The 19,740-nt window shown below is 45.6% G+C and overlaps 1 protein-coding gene across 1 annotated transcript; it reads left to right on the top strand.

The window, feature by feature from the left end:
* Positions 1–13,370: 13,370 nt before the first annotated feature.
* On the top strand, positions 13,371–16,374 carry LOC149353927 (uncharacterized). Its single transcript, XM_089575882.1, has 7 exons — positions 13,371–13,693; positions 13,759–13,923; positions 14,086–14,272; positions 14,353–14,595; positions 15,167–15,338; positions 15,992–16,140; positions 16,202–16,374. The coding sequence occupies exons 5-7, from the start codon at positions 15,226–15,228 to the stop codon at positions 16,372–16,374; spliced, it is 435 nt and encodes a 144-aa protein (XP_089432008.1). The 5' UTR covers positions 13,371–13,693; positions 13,759–13,923; positions 14,086–14,272; positions 14,353–14,595; positions 15,167–15,225.
* Positions 16,375–19,740: the final 3,366 nt, after the last annotated feature.

Raw genomic sequence — 19,740 nt, 5'->3', positions numbered from 1 at the left:
ATAAATCTTCTACATAGCTTGGCCTTCACGACCTCTGTAATCCGCCCGGCCTTAGCGCCCTTTCAGTTTCCTGCACGTCTAGTAAGCTAATTAAACCTGTTTGCCGTACGCAGCGTATTGCCAAGCTCATTCATTGGGCAATCACTGCGGGTTACGAGATCCCTGAATTAGGGAACAATACAGGGTGATTTCACAACGTTCAAAAATTATTTTGAATACGGCGGGAAATACATGACTGCGGTATCTACAGGTCCAGTTCGTAACAATGTTTGGATTATATACAGTCGCGAGTAATAAAGATTAGCACAATGACGTCACCGGAGCGTCAAAAATCTCACCGCGTACATGGGGCTGCGCCGTGCTTTCCGAACACACCTGGCAACTGGCAGTCAAAGCTGCGAGTGCTGAGAAGGTCAGTGGATATCATAGGGGAAATTAGGTAGCGGAAATGGACTCAGGCACGGCATGTAACCCGTAGACTACGCTAACCGCAGCGTTCATGATCTGTTGTTTGTAAGGGCCGCAGAGTCAGCACTAATGAAAGGACAATGTTTTCAGTCAGCGTATGGTGTCGACGCTGTAGGATTTGCGACGATAGCGCCTACAAGCCCGTGCAAAATGGGGGATGACGAACGTAATTTGAATAACTCCTTCATATTCCGATTAATAGAAATACCGTTGTGACATCTGAAAAAGATGTCATCATAACCTTCGCCAAGAAGGCTATTGTTCCAGTAGCGCAGGTACCAAGCTCATACGCGGTGAGTTTAACATGAGCAAAGCGGTGGCTTGCGGCGCTCGTCCCCTTCCAACTTTAATTAGCAGAGTCAACATAATTTTGTAAGATATTATTCAGCATGATTAATGATAGACATTTTTCCTTATCTGCAGCCGAAGTTCGTCCGCGTCCGCCTCGTGTAGCCGCAGCGGCATCATTCAAGGCGGCCATCGGGTGCCTGCGCCGTCTATTGGTCGCTGGGCCACTTGTGTAGCTCCCGACGCCGTGGCGCACGGTTTCACCGCGCAAGACCAGCGGCGACGGGATGTGCTGCTCGGTTGCACCGCCGTTCTGGGCGCGGCCGCCATCTGCCACCTGATGGTTCTTGAACAAGCTACCTGAAGGGCCGCATAGGTGATGCAACATGTTCAATCGAAATGTCTTTCAAGTCCTGTGCTGAAACAGGCCACGTGCTGCGCACAATGGTATCTTTGTAAAGTAAATCGCTCTTTAAAGCCACGACTGATGTTAAAATCTTTCCGTTTAAATGGCAGCACAAACTGACGCAAACACTCTTCTTGTTGTTAAAGTACGTGATGACTACTGGCGCTGCAATTAGCTATTTAGTTAGCGTAGTAAATGATTGAGCTTCAGGTAGGGAATAGATGCTCGGAAAGAGATCAGGTGGCATTTTTGGACGATGAGAAGTAGCTGAAACAAAGTGTTTATTTTTCATTTATTTCTCTGGTTTAAATATTCTGCAATCTGCGATGGGAACGCACGTGGCCGAATTTATCCAGAGGGTGAAGGAAGGCTGCAGTGGTTAAAGCCTGGTGCTTATGGAAGATGGAGGGGAGGAGGGCTAGAGGATGGTATTGGGCGCTTGGGCAGCCGCCTACCTTGTGGTTATGGTGGGGATGTGCCTGGTAGGTGCTGGTTCTGAATGACACATGCGTCTTTGAATTCGATTTCGTTAGGGCTTTTTCGTTTTCGTTCCGCTGCTTCCTGGCCTGTAGTTGGGTTAGTGGAGGTAGATGGCGCCTATGGAGTGTGAAGGTGGGAGCTGGTTGGAAGTCGGAAGGGGAAAGGGTGTGAAGTCGCCAGTCAAAAGTGTGTGGTGGGGCGGGGCTGGCGTTCTTGCTGGTGGCCACTGCATTCTGGAAGGTGGAGGGTGCATTGACCGGTCCTACGGACCGGCTCCCAAACTTACGCTGGCATTGCCGTTGTGGCACTTTTGCTCCTTTCTTAATAAGCCGTGCAAAATGTTCGAAAGAAGAAAGAATCAGAAAGATCGCACAGTACGCGTGTTTCGCTCCTCTTACTGCGATAGGAATTAGAGTGGCGCTTAGGAATAATGCCACCACTGTCTGTGAAGCTTCAGGCTCTAAAATTAGTGCTCACTAGCCACTCCTTCCCCCAAAATTTGTATCCGCGAAAAACCTACTGACATCTTTGGCCCACCTCACCACTCCACGCTTGGCCTCTTTGGCTCTCAACAAGCGTATTCCAGCATCTACGCACGCAACTCTACCTTCCAGGAGCGCACCTGACTACCGCACCACTTACATCTACACACTACAGTGCTACCGCCCACTACCACCAACGTGAAGACCAATCAAAAGCGGAGCGCAAAACCGATAGCGGAATGTGAACACAAGAGGCAACACCCTCCCCACCCTCCTAGATAAGGAATTGCTTCCACCGCCATACCGACACTCACCAACTAACCCCCCCCCCCCCCCCCCCCCCGCCATCTGTACTTTCTAGAAAATACTTGGTCGCAAATACTTACTCGCAGAGCTTAGATCGCAGACGACTAATTTGATGTTAGAGTGGGAGACCTTGAGTGTTGCCGATTTAACGTTGTTTAACTTCTCTAAGCGGATTTGGCGTATTATGCATATCATCTGAGTGGAAGGAGTACAATATGACAGAAAACCGCGCCTGAGAAAGATCCGTGGCTCCATGTGAAGAACAAGGCACAGCCGACTTTCATTGCTAATGCATCACAGTGACTTTTTTTCTCTCTCTCTCTCTCTATTTTAGGTTCAACAGGCCGTGCGGCAACACTGTCTACTTCTAGATACATATTACCTGAATTAGAAACGACATAAAAACTTCGTCTCCATCCTTCATGTGCAGTCTTGATCATCCTAATTATTTTAGCACAAAAAAATGACACATTCAAAGAGAAGCACAGAGTCCAAGCCCTATGCTTGAGCGGGCACTAGGCTCGATCTTGCGAGCGCCTGGTCATAAGGACGCCCACAGCAGCCAGCCCTGTCATGGTCTCCGGGGCCTTGGTGTTTCACCTGACTGCTATCACAACCGATGTTTCGATTTGATTGGTTTGCATTAGGCATCCGTGACAGCGCTGCCACTGATTTTTTCGAGCGCCTCCCATGCTGCGGCAGTGTCTGTCTGCGTAAGCTTGAGCCACAGAGAGGAACAGACGCTGAGCTGCTCACAATCGGTTCTCTTTCTCAAGCTCTTCACTTCTCGCTGCTCTCCTGAAATAGTTTTCTTCTTGACCTCAATGAAAATAGAGGGAAATGGTCTATTTTATTAGAGAACATATATTAAATTCAGTTGGTGACTGTAGGTCAATTTCAGTCGGCGAACTATATCATGCTTGTTAGAAAACGCACTACACATATTTCAGGTCGGTTACATTTAGGGAGCCTAAGTACAGAGCACGAAATTCAGGAGTTTTTCAGGAATTCGTATTCTTTACATCGAGTTTGCTATAAGAAACTAGTTGCTCAGGACGGTGCTTCTCGTACAGGGCAGGTGAAATAAAATTCAACAAATTAGTTCGTTTTACGGGCTGCTCAAATTTCACTTATTTTTTCTGTACCGCATTTCTTCGCATATCAACCATCACAAATGAGATCTGCCCCTTGGTTACCTTCATACTGCCAATATAGTTTGATACATGCTATACGTGGTATACATGTATTAATACGTGCTTAATATGTGCTAATACGTGCGTAACCTTTATACGGGCTATATATGCGCAAGAGAATTACACGCTCTTCGCATAGCCGTTTGGAATGGGTTTGAGGTTGTGTACACCTTGAGTGTACACACCTCACAATATACCCATTTTTATCTCCCTATGTTAACTCAATGCCGTAGCTAGCATTTATTTGTTTTGAGACACTCTGTTCACAGACTTCAGGTTAAAGTTTGAAATAATTGAGCATACTCCTCAGCATGCATACACGCAACCAAAAGACGCAGATTTTCGGGGCACGTCGGCTTTCCCGGAAAAACGCGAACTAGTTCATTGCAAGACGGGGCCAATAGAGGAGTACTAAAGAGGTTGAATGCAGTTCTACAATGATAGAACCAGTAAAAGCAGTCGCCACCACCCGGTCGGAGAGGTCACCAAAGGAGGGCAATCGGCCGTGGAAGTCTTGCATTTTCGGCCGAATGCGCATGCATCACGGAGTCATCTTCATGGGGAAGAGGCCCATTTTAGGCCGCAAGCCCCGTGAAGTTTTGTTCCACAGTAGATCTTATGCAGTCATCCTGGGTGCGCCAAGCTCTATCCGGCATCAAGCTTGGGCTTACCCGTGACTGCTCATGGGGACGCCAAGCAGGTCCTTGCAGCCATGCTTTGCCACATCGCAAGTGTCTCACTGGTGGCCGGTAGGTTAGCCGGGGAACGCCTCCGCAATGTGTTCGAAGCGCCCCCCTGCCACGACAGCGTTTATCTGGATCTGTGCGCGTGAGAGGAGGGCGAAAATTTGGAGTGTACTGACTATGGTTTTTGTGGTCGACCTCTACCGCTTGTTTTTTATGTATTACTTTAGTCAAGATTTACAGAAATGGCATAACTTCAACCGAAATCACAACATGTTTATTTTGAAATTTTTCGAACTTAATGACCTGCGCAGTGACATGCCCAGCCGTCCACATAGGCCTAGTCACTATGGGACGTTAAGCCACCCTAAGCAATAAATCAGAAAACATTTAGGTTCTTAGAACTTATGAGATGAATTGACGTAAATAAAAAAGGCACCTCTGTTCTCAATAACGCCAGTTTTGAAAACTGGCCTCAATTATATGTTTGTAGTTGCTATGTAATTTCGCCTAAACAACAATGAGCGACCATACCTGGATGCCGGAACTGCACCGTAGAAACACGCTTGGAACATACAATTTGCAGCCAATTAGCGCTCGTCTTCTCCATTCCTATTCGTGTCCTGTCTTTTTGCGTTACACCATGGTGTCAGTGCTATTACTACCGCCATTTCAGTGCTGCAGGTTGTTTTCGCTTGGCTTCTCGAGGATTGTACACTCTCGAGCAGCCGACCAAGTGGTGCGTATTAGCGATGCCTTGATTTTCTACCTTTTTTTTTTATTCCGATCACTTTTGGAAGAACGCGACACAGCAGAAGCGCTCTGTAGATCGTAGGTTTTGAGTCTCATGTCTTAATACGAAATTCATTGAGATTAATAATCTCCGTGTTTGTACTTATTGATTCATTACATGGTTAATGTGGCGCTCCTTATTAACCTCGCTGTTTTAATATTTGTAACAATTACTTTCACCACTCATTTCTTCGCTGCCATGGTCCGAATCTGATTTCGGGAGAAGCGCTGTCATGAAGAATACAAACGATCTATTCCTATTCTGAGAAAGTGGCTTTGCCAGATGATTTCGCAGAAAATAAAAAAATATCTCTCCAAAGAAAATATAATGCAATATGGACCCCAAGAAAAGTCCACGCAAATTCGCTCATTCTAGCATGGCTTTTTTGCATTACAGCTCGAGGTTGTAGGGACTGTAGGGATTAAAAATAAACTAAAATTGTGGGGATTAAAATTTAATCCTTAACTTAGGGGGCTGGTGAAACTATTTGTCTCATGAAAATAAGTGTCGGCGTGACATGTTTTGAAATTAGGCGGGAACGATTTCTCGTAAGAAACGAAATGCATCACAATATAGACCGCAGGAAAAGTCCCGTGAAATATATCGGCGTCATTTTATCGTGTAGAGCACATGAAATAGTAGTAGCCTGAGACGAGACGTCCGATTGGTAGGGGACTGTTCATTTTTTGTGTCAGGTGAGCTGCGGCGGCCCAGGAAGGGAGATGCGGATCGCCGCTGCGAGGGTGAAAAAGAACGTGTAGTAGAAAAGAGCGCACCAACCACGAGCTCACACGCAGCATTGTGTCTGTTGTCTTACAAGTCCGCCAGAGGCATGGTTATCAAACACACACGAGCTATTTCACCGAAGAGCTTGCGCCGATACTGTCGAACCTGCTTTGTCGTTTATGGCCTTTCCAAAATGCAGGCCACTGTTAAACTCAAATGGTATGCCTGAAAACCTAGTCCAAGAACTTTGGCCTTGGAGCCGGAGTTTATGGAGCGTTTTAAAGACCCGGAAGTAGAGGGTTCATCAGTACGGCAAAGTAGTCGTCGTATAATCCGCAATGTTACATAACAGAAGCATTCATGACGCGAAGAAAAGCCGTGTCCGCCGTTGCATTATTGTGTACACCACCTGCTACCTGTAAACCACCTCCCACGGTTGGCAGGTGAATCCCTCTCTGCTTTTTGGGGCAGAGGAGGGAGATGCCAGAAGGGTGCTCCGACAAGAAGAGTCCAAAGAATGGCTACGATAAAATGGAGGATAATTTTTTCGCGGCCGAACGAATGCGAAAACTTAGGCTGGTTGCCTCGAGAATATCGAGCGCGTGGTTAGTACGCTACGAGAGGGACAATCAGCCAATGCCACTCAACTTTCGCTGATTAATGGGCTAAGCGGCAACCTTACCTCTACAAGCAAGAAGACGTAGTGCTAACACATCGTCGCCACAGTGCCTCTGTATGCCTTTTTCTTGATTATTAGTGATCAATAATTATTTTATCATCTCACAAGCCGCAGTTTGTCAGAGTTCGCCTCGTGGAGCCGCAACAGCATCATCGAGGGGTATGTCGGGTGCTCACGCCGTACCCTGGTGCTGGGCCGCTTATCCGGCTTTTGTTTCTGTGGGGGACAATTCCACCGCATACCTTCTGCGGCAAAGGTACGTGCCAAACTGTGCGATAGAATGCGCCCACGTTCCGGACGCTGCTGTTCATGGTGGCCTGCTTGTACCGCCTCCAGCTTTTCGAGTAGGCCACCTGAAGGATCCCATAGGTGATACCTCATCACGGATCTCACGATCTTCAAAGTCATGCCTTATAACACCTACTCTCGAGCTTTGTGCCATCACAGCTTTGTAAAGTTATTCGTTCCCTACAAGCCCGAACGAATATTAACGTATTCCCCTTTAAATCGTAGCGCCGGTGAACGCAAACGCGCGTTGTTATCAATATGTGCAATTACCATATGTGCCATTAGCATAAAAGGCCTACAATTACGCCGTTTACTAATTGTCTATTGCTCGAAACCTGATCTTAAAATTTACCCGCATTCCGTAGGGTTTTGTTAAACAGCTCAACTATAGCTAGTTCCCTCGCGATGCTCTGCCTGCAGTTTGAACTGCTTGTGTCATTGCGACACCCCCCCCCCCCCCCCCGCAAGTGTTTTCCCACTTATTCAATTTCCGTACATTTTAATTTTTAATTTTATATACTACTGCTTTGCTTGATATATTCTGTACTATTTGAATTACCTGACGTTAATTTCACGTCAAACTTGTTATTCTTGTTATTTTCTGTTATGCTTTTTTATGTTTACATGCCTTTCTATGACCGTTTCCCACCACTGTCTTCCCCCCCCCCCTTATGTAACGTCCCAGACGGGATCTTTAAGGGTTAAATAAATGATGATGATGATGATGATGATGAAAAGCTCTATGGTGCTTACCAGACAGCGGCGGTTTGTCATTTAATCCACAAAACACCATGCGTTCGAGAACTCTAGACAAGTGTTTGGACGACTGTACATGTTTGTAAATAGAAAATGGCACTGGGGTGCGATCAATGGAGCTGATTGAATGAGCTGCTTAAACATCCGGCACTTTCATCGGTTATAACACATTTTTTCAAAGATTTCCATGTTACAAAGCGCTGTGCCACACTCACCCCATGTAGGTTTTCGGCCTTGTCAGTCACCCCTTCAGCACTTCCCAGAAACCAGCGTTGGCGCGCCTTGTACTTGGAATGTAAGGATGGCTTCATAGTCTTTAACATCCATTTCTTTCCGCTTGTTACTCTCTGCAACATCCTGAGTGAGTTGTACAACATAAATTTACACGATGATAAGCCTCCTGATTCGACAATTCTGCGAAAGCCGTTGGTTTAAACCTCGATGATTATTTTGATGCTTCCACTCTGAGCCTGCTACCTAAGGGGTAGGGTAGGGACATGGCTGGTGGGTGGTGAATCCAGAGGGCAGCTGGCGTTCACACTGCGTCTTTGAAATCGTCTTCCCCGTCCCTTTTTCATCTCGCTGCAAAGAGCATTTCTCGTGAGTGGCGGCTATCTGGAGGTTGGGTTGGTGGTTGGATGTTCTTCTGAGGGGTAGAGTTGGGTTGGTGAGTGGGTGAGTGGATATGTGTTCCCTCATAAGAATGATGGTGGGCGGGGGTGAGGAGCTATATCGAGGGCTGGGGTGGGTAGGTGAATCGAGGGCGGCGGCGGATGGGTGGACAGCCCCTAAGTATGGTGGTGCGGTCGGGAGGTGGCTCGTGGATGGTGCTGATCCAGGATGGAGGTTTCTCTCTCCGATGGTGGAAACCGACTAAAAGAATAAGACATTCTGGCATTGTGACACTTCCAGTGCTTTCACACCTGAACTGCATAAACAGGACGAAACAAGAGGAAGGCAACGCAGCCCGCGAGTTTACTTCCTTTCACTGCAAAAGCATGAACAGTGGCGCTTAGCGAGTTTGCCAAAGATATCTGTGTGAAGCCGCGTTGAGTTGCGCGTGTACGTCAAGCCTCCACCTTCGAGAAGCGTCACCCAGCATAAAAGACCCCTCAACTACAGCTATGCCCATGTACCCACCGACACCTCCATCTCGCCTGCCCCACCCCACGCTTTTCCACGTAACTCTTATTTTTCTTTATTTTTCTCTGCCCACTCTAATATATGTGTAGGCAGGGCCACCTCACGGTGTGGACAGGAGACTTTTATTTTTCTTTCATTGTAAAGCCATTTCAAACAAGTCTAGGCAGGGCAGGCAGTGAGGGCAGGGAACTTTTATTTTTCTATCTTTTTTAAAGCCGTTTCTAAGCTATGTCTATACAGGCCACTTTTTTTTTCTAAGCCCTATCTAACTTATGTCTAAGCAGTTGCCCGCCCTAGATACGGTTCGCAATTTCTCCGCAAATCCATCATGACCATTTTACTGTGACCATGAGATCGTACAACCTCCTTCATCTCACGCACTTATGCAAGAACGGGCAGGAATGCCCTTGACGATCGCGCGCTGCACTGAGAGTTCTTGCGGAAGTCGGATACGATAGAACTAACGGGACGAAGTCTTGTATGTAAGCTGATAATTTGGAAGTGGTATGACGGGGAGGCGCCTCCTTGCCAATAAGACTTCCTTTAATGTGGCTCAAGTGCACATTAATGACTCCCACCTTTGATATGTAGATATTTATTAAGATGTTTGCGGAAAATATTTACTCACGGAGTGTTCTGGGTAAGATATGCATTTCAAAATTGTTTTTGTCATCATTGTTGAGATCGGAGATTTTATATCTTAATTATTTTATGATTCTCTAAGCCTTTGTAAAAAATATCAGGAGTTTGAATTTTGTGATTGTTAGTAAACGTCGCGCTTCGGGCAAATGAGTGAAATATGATGTGACCCAAAACCGTGTCCGACAAAGGTACGCAATAGCGCAACGCCCATTTTCCTTGGAAGTACATTCACTCACTGAGTTATTATTTTTTCTTTCTGTATTTTAGGTTCAAGGAATGGCTAGACGACGAAGTCTCCCTCGTTGTAAATATTGTGCGAACTACACGTGACAAAAAAACTTCGTCTCTGACCCTCAAGTGTTGTTTTGATCCTGCTGACGCCAGTTTACCCACATGGAATGCTGGGCTGAATGCCGTGCGCATGTGACCCATTCTGCATCGTGAAAATTTTTCCTGCGTGCCCTCGACAGCATCTGGCCATTGTCGGCAGTGACTTACATGTGCACACTCAGCAAAGAAATCATTTCGTTCATGTGTACTCCCAGATAGACATTAAGGCGTCTCTTTGAGACAGCGAGGTAGTTTGAAGCCTCAACCCAGCCAGAAAAAAGCCAATATGAATTGCTTCCAGCCATGACAACCTAATATTTAACTCAACGCGCAAGATAACTGGCGCTCTAACTAAGCAAGCAGCTATGAGCACAGCATAGACTGCTGGGAAGAAGTGCAGCTGCCTCAAGACAACCTGTAAGTTCGAGTAAACGGTGCGCCCGAAAAACGTGTCTTCGTGTAGATGCGGGCAAAAAGATGTCGCAAGCCAAGCCTCGTTCTCGCGCGGCTGAACTCGAAAGGTCATCCCGGATTTGCTTTCTGCGAACGAGCACCGGATTCAATCTTGCCTGTGCCTGGTCACGGAGACAACCAAAGCGCCCACAGCATTTGTGGCCCCTCCATTGGCCATTGCGAGATAGCGAGGCATGTTAGCGCAGCGTCCACTTTAGGGTACATGGAACATATACTATAAATACCACCGAAAGGCAAGATTGTGGAAAGCCGCCACCGTAACTCAGTTCGATTCCATGCAGCAGTAATTTCATAGCACAGTTAATTATTTGCGAAATTACTTTCATTCAAAGGCACTCTCACTATTTGTACCGGCGGAGCGTCTGAGAGCACCGTCACTTTTGTTGGGTAGCTGGCCGCGGCTGTTGAATGTGCGGGCGCGGGAGTTCTATAGAAGCACATAGGTAGCGTGTTGCGGTTGGTGCTGGTAAGAGGAGGACAGATACAAGCTTAAAGGGAAGCTGAAACGGTTACCGAATTGAAAGGACGCTCGCTCATTGAAATCACCTTCTGCACAATATGTAATTCCGAAGTTTTTTCGGCGATTTATGCTCTAGCAGGCTCGCAGGACTCGATTAAATATTGGCCGTTGCCCCGCCCCTGCGCGCGACACCGGCGGGAGTAGCGCGGGCAGCGAGAAGAAAAAAAAAGAAGCGAAGCGGAAACTACGTCATCTTCTGTATCTACGTCATCTTCTGTACTCTTCACTTCCTTTCAATGGTTTTGCCTCGTTTTGCGGCGGTTGTGATCCTTTTCGCTGTTTGTTTCTCCGCTTTTGTGTGCACTTTTTCAGCTCTAACTGCACAGAAGCTGCAAAGTACTTTTCCTGCATGCTTTGAGCATCATGCCGTCCTTCTTTTCGGCGTACGGCTACTCAAACACGAGCGGACGCGATGATGTTATTTAACATCGGTTCCCTAAATAGAGGGAGCTTGCAGCTCAGTGGGTGGCTGCTGTCAAGCGAGAAAACTTCAAGCCGTCGAGCAGCAGCGTGGTCTGTTCGGACCACTTTCGTGACACGGACTATTTTCAGAGTTTGTCGCTCATGCGCGACATGGGCATATCAGTGAAGAACGCACGGCTGAAGCCCGGCGCAGTCCCTTCTGTTTTCGCGCACAAGCCCAAAGCATCACCACCACCACGACAAGCTTTCGCTAAAAGAAGAAGACTAAAGGTAGGTGTACAAATTCGCGTAAACGTGAAAATGGGGAGGGGGGAATTGCTGTTTTAGGAGAAGTTGCGCTTGTCGCGTCCGTATGCCCGTCGCGAAGTGCGGAAACGTGCAAGGGTGTGCGCGCTGTGCGGAGCCCACGAATGCCAGTGGCGACGCTATGTGCTGGGCGGTTGCTGTGGGATATCGTAAGCACCCGAGTTGCTTTCGGCGGAATTCAAAGGGACAGGGAGAAGTACAGAGAGAAGCGATAGCGAGAAAGGAAATGGGAGAGCTATGCGAGTAGAAAAAGTAAACAGGTATGCGCTGGTCGCGCGCGAGTGACCAGACACTGTCGGAAATAGCTGCGCGCATGCAATAACTGCGCCTACATACACAGAATAAATATACTGCGCGCAATTAATCGCGCACACGGCACCTGCATAAACGGCGGGGTTATGGAGGGGGATGCTGGCTGTTACCGTTACATTTTCGTCGTGCGCTGACTGATACTGCCGCGTACTCAAAGGATGCGGGTTCGATCCCCGCTGCGGCGGCCGAATTTCGATGAAGGCGAAATTCTAGAGGCTTGTGTGCTGTGCGATGTCAGTGCACGTTAAAGAACCCCAGGTGGTCAAAATTTCCGGAGCCCTTCACTACGGCGTCCCTCATAGCCTGAGTTGCTTTGGGACGTTAAACCACAATAAACCAATACTGCGCGGGACGACAGGCTTCAACTTCGGCGGCCACCACCGCTCGTCCATACGCGGTGTAGGGCGCAATCTCTACTGGATTGTGCTGTCTACTGCAAACTTAACTGGAGCACAAAAGCTGCTTGCGTGAAATCATGACTTCCCTAGCCTAGCTCACGTACCATTTTCACTCTGCACTGTTATGTCGTCCTTAAAAAAAAATCCTCTTTGTTATGAGTACCTTTGCTACCGGCTCTCCGCCGCATTTGATCTTCAGAGGGAAAACGCTGATATTCACAACTTATGTCTGTACCAATCGCTTTGACAGCAGGAGTAGGGTGTGTTTTGTGGAGTGGTATGAAAAGACAGGGAATGAAATCTCGGCCTGTTTTATCTCTTGTGCTATAATTAGTCATGAACCTCTGTGTCTTGTTCTTGCAGACATTGACCGAGCTGCTAAATGACAGCACGGAAATTCCAGCTGAAGCAGCACTAGAGGAGGACAGCCATGTGCCTAGTCCAGGACCTTTCATCTTCGGCAACTCGCCGCCACCAGCGGCATGTGAAGAGAGTTCTCTGGCAGATGCTGTACAGCCAGACACACCGTGCACCCAGATGGTTGTTGCACAAGTTGCAGAGGCCAACACCAAGACGGCTGAAACAGCCACACAAACCCCGTTACCAGCCAGAAACATGCAGCCAATCTTTGCAAATTGATTTGAAAAAATCGACGTCAACGAAGAAAATCCAGGCAAGGTCTCGTGGTGTTTCTGTTGGTAAGTTGTGAATGCTGCAGACTCTTTTCGCAGTTGTTCAAAAAGGACGCCTATCAAAGATTTAAATACAGTGTGCTGCAGAGCATGTACTTTTGAGCCCATTACAAATAGCTAATTACTGTGCGAGTTGTGTTTATGCACACTATTCCACTTATACCTCTTGTGCACCTTCTTTCAGGTATCCAGGTTGGCAGCTGCACTGCTGATGTGGGAACACAAGTAAATATGGCGCACCCCCGTGTTGAAGCTCAAGCTGACAATTTGTTGATGAGCCTGTGCTCGATGAGGACAGCTCCGACGATTACAGCCCTTTGGATCAGCTGGAATCAGAGTACGTAAATTTCACAACCTTGATTCCTGCTTAATTGTCTCTCTAGAAGTAAAACAACTTAGCTATGTAGAAATGCATAAAATAGTTAGCTTCTCTAAGTGCTGACTGCCAGGGAAGATTAAAAATTTGCATTCTTGTTGCATGGATGTCCGCTGTTACCTCAATTTTATATTGGACTTTTTTGCAGGTTCGAAGCTGGTCGTGCATCACAGGAGCCATGTCCCGAACAAGAGACGAGGAGCCGCATCTGTTTAGTCAAAGAAAAATTTTTGAAACAGCTTTTCACAACCTGCAGAGTCTGCCTTGCACCTTGTGATGTAGTGATGATTTGTGAGGGGACTCTGCTGCAGGTGCAGAGTCAGTGTGGAGCTGGCCACTATTTTTCATGGTCAAACCAGGAAATAGTGCATCAGCAACCTACTCCCTGCAGCTGTGTGCAGCCATCCTTTTTTCAGGGAACAATGCCGCTACCACTCTAAGGATGCTGGCTTCATTTGGTGTCAAGTGGTCACCAACCGGACATTTTTTTAATATTCAGCGTTCTTACTTGTGGCCTGCAGTCAAAAAAGTAAGTGGAGGCTCCAAAAAGATTTTAAAGTTCTTCATCCATGAAGTGTGTGATTTTTTCTTTAGGTTTGGGAAGACGAGCAAGCTATGTTACTGGCGGAAGCCCAAGAAAAGGCGGTGACACTCGCTGGGGATGGGCGTGCAGACTCGCCGGGGTTTAGTGCAAAGTTTGGCACATATAGTCTTCTAGACGTAGAACGCAACAAGATACTACACTTTGAAGTTGTGCACGTATGTTGAAATTTCTGCTGTCATTTTACTTGCTGCCAGGGCTTGGCGTTATTCCTCACCATTAATTATGTTCATAGTGCTGCCCTTTCATGGCGTGCCACGAAACACAACGCAACACTTTTCTTACATGTAAAATTGCAGTAACATAATCGTATCTTTCAGTCCAATGAAACTGGTGGCAGTTGCCGAATGGAAAGAAGGGGCCTTGAGCGGGCTTTAACATACCTCGAAATTCACGGCGTCAGAGTCCAAGGAATGGTGACGGACACACATTCACAAATAAAATCCTTCTTCAAAAAGGAAAGGAGCGACATCAAACATGAGTTTGACGTCTGGCATGTAGCAAAAGGTACCATGAGCAGCCTTCATTGCACCTAGTGTAAAAGATGTTTTAGACAATCGTGATTTCATTCAGTCAACATCTTTCAGGGGTTTGCAAGAAACTGCAGATAGCTGCCAAGAAGGCTGACCAGGAGGAACTTGAGCCATGGATTCAGTCCATCAACAATCATCTTTATTGGTTGGCAGCATGAAGTGATGGCCATAAAGCACTGATTGTTCCGAAGTGGACGTCACTGCTTAATGATATCAGAAATATTCACACACATGAAGAGCAGCTTTTCCCATTGTGCTTTCATGGAGACGTTCAGCCCAGAAAGTGGCTTCATTCAGGTATTTTTTCTGCTTGTTATTTGGGGCAACTTTGCTAAGAAGTTTTTGAATACCTTTTTACTCTCCTGATAACACAGTGCTTTCATGTGACGAGCCTTGTCAAACTTGAATCTGAGCCATTGCAAATTAAGTGAAACATCACTAAGGTGTGTAGATTGTGAGCACATGTAATTGCGAGCAGCAAGGCAAGCAGGTTTGTAAAGATCTCCTTCCAGAATTTTGGCTCACTAGTTACCGTCAGCTGCAAAGCTATGGATTGCAGTTTGCCATTCAAGATGTAAACTAGTGACCTTTAGACACCATTGACTTTAGAAAATGGATTCATCAGAACAAACTGCTTTGTCTATAGGGTAAACGAAGCTATTTATCTTTTTCAAGTGTGCATTGCAATTTCAGTTCTCTCTAAAATTCGAAAATACTGACTTGCTTATTGCGTAGCTTTGGTTTCTCCTGTGGCAACTTGTAATTGCTTTAGTACATTCCACAAAATCTGACTCGTTTCAAGTTTGTGGAATTGTGTGCTCATGGTTGTTTCTAAAGAAAAAAAATGGTTATACCTCACTTTTTCAAGATTCCAAGGCATACAAGAAGCTGAACGAGATTGCAACAGCTAAGGTTCTCCTATCTGACATGCCACAGCTCTCAACAAGGTTTCAAACCTACGGGTTGGAAGCATTTCATGCCCTGCTGCTGCATTTTGCTCCGAAGTCCTGCCAGTATTCTAATCGTGGAATGAAAGCCAGGTAAATTCCTCGACTTAATGTTCTTAGCATTTTGGTGAGCCTTATGGAAGACAATCGTAGTTACTGTATAAAGTGTTAAAGTTGGGATTTTTCTAGTTGTGCTGGCAGCAGCGTCCAGACACACACCAATGGGCATGCTTTCTTAGCCAAAATCGGGCAGAATTATTACTACAGAGGGTACACTTGCCAACATCCTTGCTTTTCGGAGTCAAGCCACTAAAAGCAGCCCGTTGTGCCGGGTAAGCTTGTACAAAATAATTGGTGTCAGGACGTAGATGGTGGAGATTGCGCTAACCCAATAATTGCAAACACTTCTAAACTTCTAACGGCTGGTATGGTGTCACGGTGAATCTACCAGCGTGAAAGACAGGGACGTGAAAGGAGACAAAAGTAAATGCAGCATTGTTCGAAAACGCTTTTAGATTTTTACTTGACATTTCTGTCTGTGTTAAGGTTCGTGGCGTTGCACCTATTACAAGATCCCTCGGATATAAATAATCGATGTTTTGAATGCAGTATGAAGTAATTTTAATTTGCTCGCTGAATGTGGCTGGAGGGAAGCTCATGCATGTTGCATCGACCCAGCTGGTGATGCAGGTGAAGTGCATTTTTTTATTTCCTGATGAATGCTTTGAGGACGTGCACCTTTTTAGGACGCGACTTGCAGTACTTCATTATAATGAGAACTGTGAAAGAAGACAAGCATGCACAGCAGATGGTGTGGCTCGGTGGAATGTGAAGTACCCAAAAGCAAGAGGTGGTGCACCTACTGCTTGTCCTGTGAAGGAAAAGCCCACATTTGGTAAGCTCATGGAGCCATTGCATTTCCCCACAGGTTACAGTGGTTTTACTTCCTTACACAGGTTATGTGCAAAAGCTGATGGACTACGTTCAGTCGGAAGCAGGCAAGCTTAAGTCAAGAAAGAAGCCGAAGGCGGCCTCACCAACTCCGCCGCCCCTCAGCAGCTGCTATCCTCGAGTGGCAAAGGAAGATGTTGTGCAGAGCAGACAGTCAAGGTTCAATGTGCAGACATGAAAAACTGTAAAGCCTTCCTCTTGCTGGCCGGAAGCTTATTCTGGCAGATAAACAGTGCACAAACAAGGACAAAAGAACACTAAATGTATGACTCAGTGCTGTACCAGCTGTTGTACATACAGCATCCATGAAGTCTGAGATGCATTGTGTGCCTTTGTTGTCATGCGTTGTGCGGGAGACAGATTGGTAGCATCTGCAAGTTTTGTCTGCTGCTGAATGCCTGTAGATGAACGGACAAGGTGCATCTCGCACTATGGACTGTGTATCTAATACATATCTAGAACTGTTGCTGGAACGCTGCGCTGTATACATTTTTTGTCATTTTGTGTGCTGTTTCCCTGCCAGAATGAAGCTCCAAGAACTAGCCTGCTCACCATTCTGATATGGTTTGAAGCTGTTAATGTTGCTGTTTTTTGAAGTTATTCATGTCTACTCTGCACACCTGATTATTTATTCATAGCCCTTGCTGCAGCGGCCGCATTTTAATGCTGGCAAAATGCAGAAATACTTGTGTGCTACGCAATATCAGTAGGCATTGAAGGACCCAAGGTGGCCTAATTAAACCAGAGCCTTCCGCTACTTCATACCCAATAGTCCACTTGCAGCTTTCAGGCACTGGACCTCGTATATCACACTGCGATGTACCATTCAGTCTTGTACGTATATTCTTTATGCTAAAAGTGCGTGTTGCAGTCATGGGCTTAAATTCCTTTCACCATGTAAGGATATGGCAACATAGTAATTAGCCACAAGGGTCCATCGCACTTGTCAAGAAGGAAAAAAAAACGCTTGTTATTTTAGAGCTAAAACAATAGCTGGAATTTCCAAGTTCTCTGAATCGCTCAAGCGTGTTGTACAGCCGTGTCTATATTTCTTGATGATTTACTGTGAGTGTGGTTTCCGATGTCATGGTAGCGTCCTGCAATCAGAGGTCCTGATTGCCAAGCCCCCTTGTGTATAAGAACAAATGGATGCATATTCTGAGTATTGGACTTAGTACTCCTGTGTCGTTTTTTAACTATGTTGATACACTTGCTGCCATTGTAATTGTTGCATTCTCCCATTATAATTTGTTCCCAACCAGTTCTTTCTGACTTTGGCAAAAGTGATGTAAGTGATTTCAGTTCTTAAAATATCTTGGGAGTACCATCAGTATGAAGAGCCAAAACTTTTATTTTCTTTTTTTGCAGTCTCTCAATTGGTAGTATATGTCGTACACACACTTTCTGAATACCGGTTGCAACTGTGCCATTCTGTTTCTGCGGTGATGTTTAGGTTAAAAAGGCACTTTAACACTCATATATGAATGATAAAGTCGATGCTAAAATACCCAGATGCTTAGAATTAATGCGAAAACCTGCACGAAGGGGTGCCTTTTAGCCGCTTGCCTGGGTTTGGCCGGTAAAAATTCATTATACATGTACTGCGTCCAAGAAATATGCGGGTATCAAATGCACTGCCTCTTGTAGCGATTGAAATTTCTGAATTTTTTATTCCACCTTTTTATATTAACGATCAGTTCATACAGGAACAGTATTGACAGGACAAACTGGTTATTGAAGCTTTCTTTGCTATGAACCAGTGGTATGTGTTGGTCTACAATGTGCTCGTCTCAGCTGACTGCATTCGTCAATGACTGCTGGACAGCCATCTGCTAACTTGAAATGTGAAGTAGTTTTCTTTCACGATGAAGGCACCATATGATGTAGGGCTCTGAGAAATTTGAGGCTAAAGGGTTAAACAAACACTGTTTTAGCCATTTGACTATGGGAATTCTTCAGTTGCGGCTTTGCCTTCCTTGGTTCAGAGTCGGAGAACATTGATGTGCTTGAAGTTGAAGAGATTTTGTATGTTGTGAATGGCGATGTTTGTGTTTCAATCAGTGATCGGCTGCCTTACAATGCCAATTGTCGCTTCTTGAGTTGATATGCCGATAAAGTTCTTTGTATCTTGTTCAGCCTGGCATGCTTTATATATCGTGGCGTATTAATAGCGGTCACACTGAGATGAAATTAGTGGTGTTAGTGTCACTCTGACCATTTATCATTCTTCCTTTCTCCTCGCCCAGGTCACTTGATAATATGAAATGTGCCAAGAAATGCACCCACCTTATAGTATGGTTTTCAACTTTCTCTGCTGCAATATTTCCCTTTTAACTTGTGTTGCGTGCTTTTGGCTATGGTTTTTGTTCCGACCTTTTCCTTAGGTGCAAGGCCTGCTGATCATGCCACTTGTTTGCTTTTTTTAATTCACGTACTTCCATGATTTATTGTGCTCTAAACATTTATGCATGTGTACATTTTTTTGCAACTGAAGGAGGTTCGTTGCACTTGACACGAGCCATTACCTGGATTCTTTCAGAGTATTGTGTGGTGCTGCACTTTTAGAAGCCTCTCTTCTTGTGATTCTATCTGCCTCATGCAAGAGTATTTCACTGTTACAATCTTTCTATGAAACTGTTTTACGAGTGTAATTTTAATTATTAAGACTATTGTAGTATTTAATGTAGGCTGAAATTTATTACTGTAGCCTGTAAGGAAGTTCACTCTAGTGATTCTAATTGTGGTAGGGAAGGGAGTGAATTTTAAGGGAAGGTAAACGTAACAAGAGGTGACAGGCGAGATTATAAAGTTTTTGGGTACAGTGCTCACAGCTGGCATAGTACAGTGTCAATTATTTACACGTCATTGGAAGAGGACTTTGTTCTGTAGTAAACTGAGTGGGTTGGAGAGTTATGGTAGTAATCTGTTGCCTGAAGTGTCCCTGCTTATCTGTGTTCTAGCACTGTTGATGCTGCAACATTGCAGAGCAAAACCAGATCATACAGATGATAGCTTCCATTCTTCCTTGTTTCAGTGAGACTGCTCTCATATTTTATAGTTCAGCTCTGTAGGAAACTTGAGGGATGCCCTGTCCATGGCATGTTTTTGCTGTTTCTTGTATGTCTCCACGAACGAAATCAGTATGACATCACTAATTACCCGTGAACCACAGTTCGAAGCACATATAGGTAACACCAGCTGAATATAGCCATTTCTTTCTTTGCCTTTCAAGCAATGTGTCACGGCTTCTTGTCAGTGTGAAGACAATGTTACGGAACACTGTGTGATGGAGATGGTGAGCTAATGCAGTGCCCAATTTGGAAAATGGCGAGATTATAAATTCAGGCGCTGAAAATCAATGTGGTGCCATGAAAGGAATTTGCAGATATGAAAATGAAAACACTAAAAATGAAACAGCTGGAATTATCATTGTATTGTTGGGAATGAGGGAATACAATCTCATTCTCATGCAGCTCATTCTTAGCATGGTTTCTACAGCCCACTTAGTTCACATTCTTACTGGTGAGATGTATGCTGACTTGCA

This window comes from Amblyomma mixtum, chromosome 3 (genome assembly GCF_055824585.1).
Source record: "Amblyomma mixtum isolate Tamu chromosome 3, ASM5582458v1, whole genome shotgun sequence".
Lineage (NCBI taxonomy): Eukaryota > Metazoa > Arthropoda > Arachnida > Ixodida > Ixodidae > Amblyomma > Amblyomma mixtum.
This window is presented reverse-complemented; position numbering and strand designations above follow the sequence as displayed.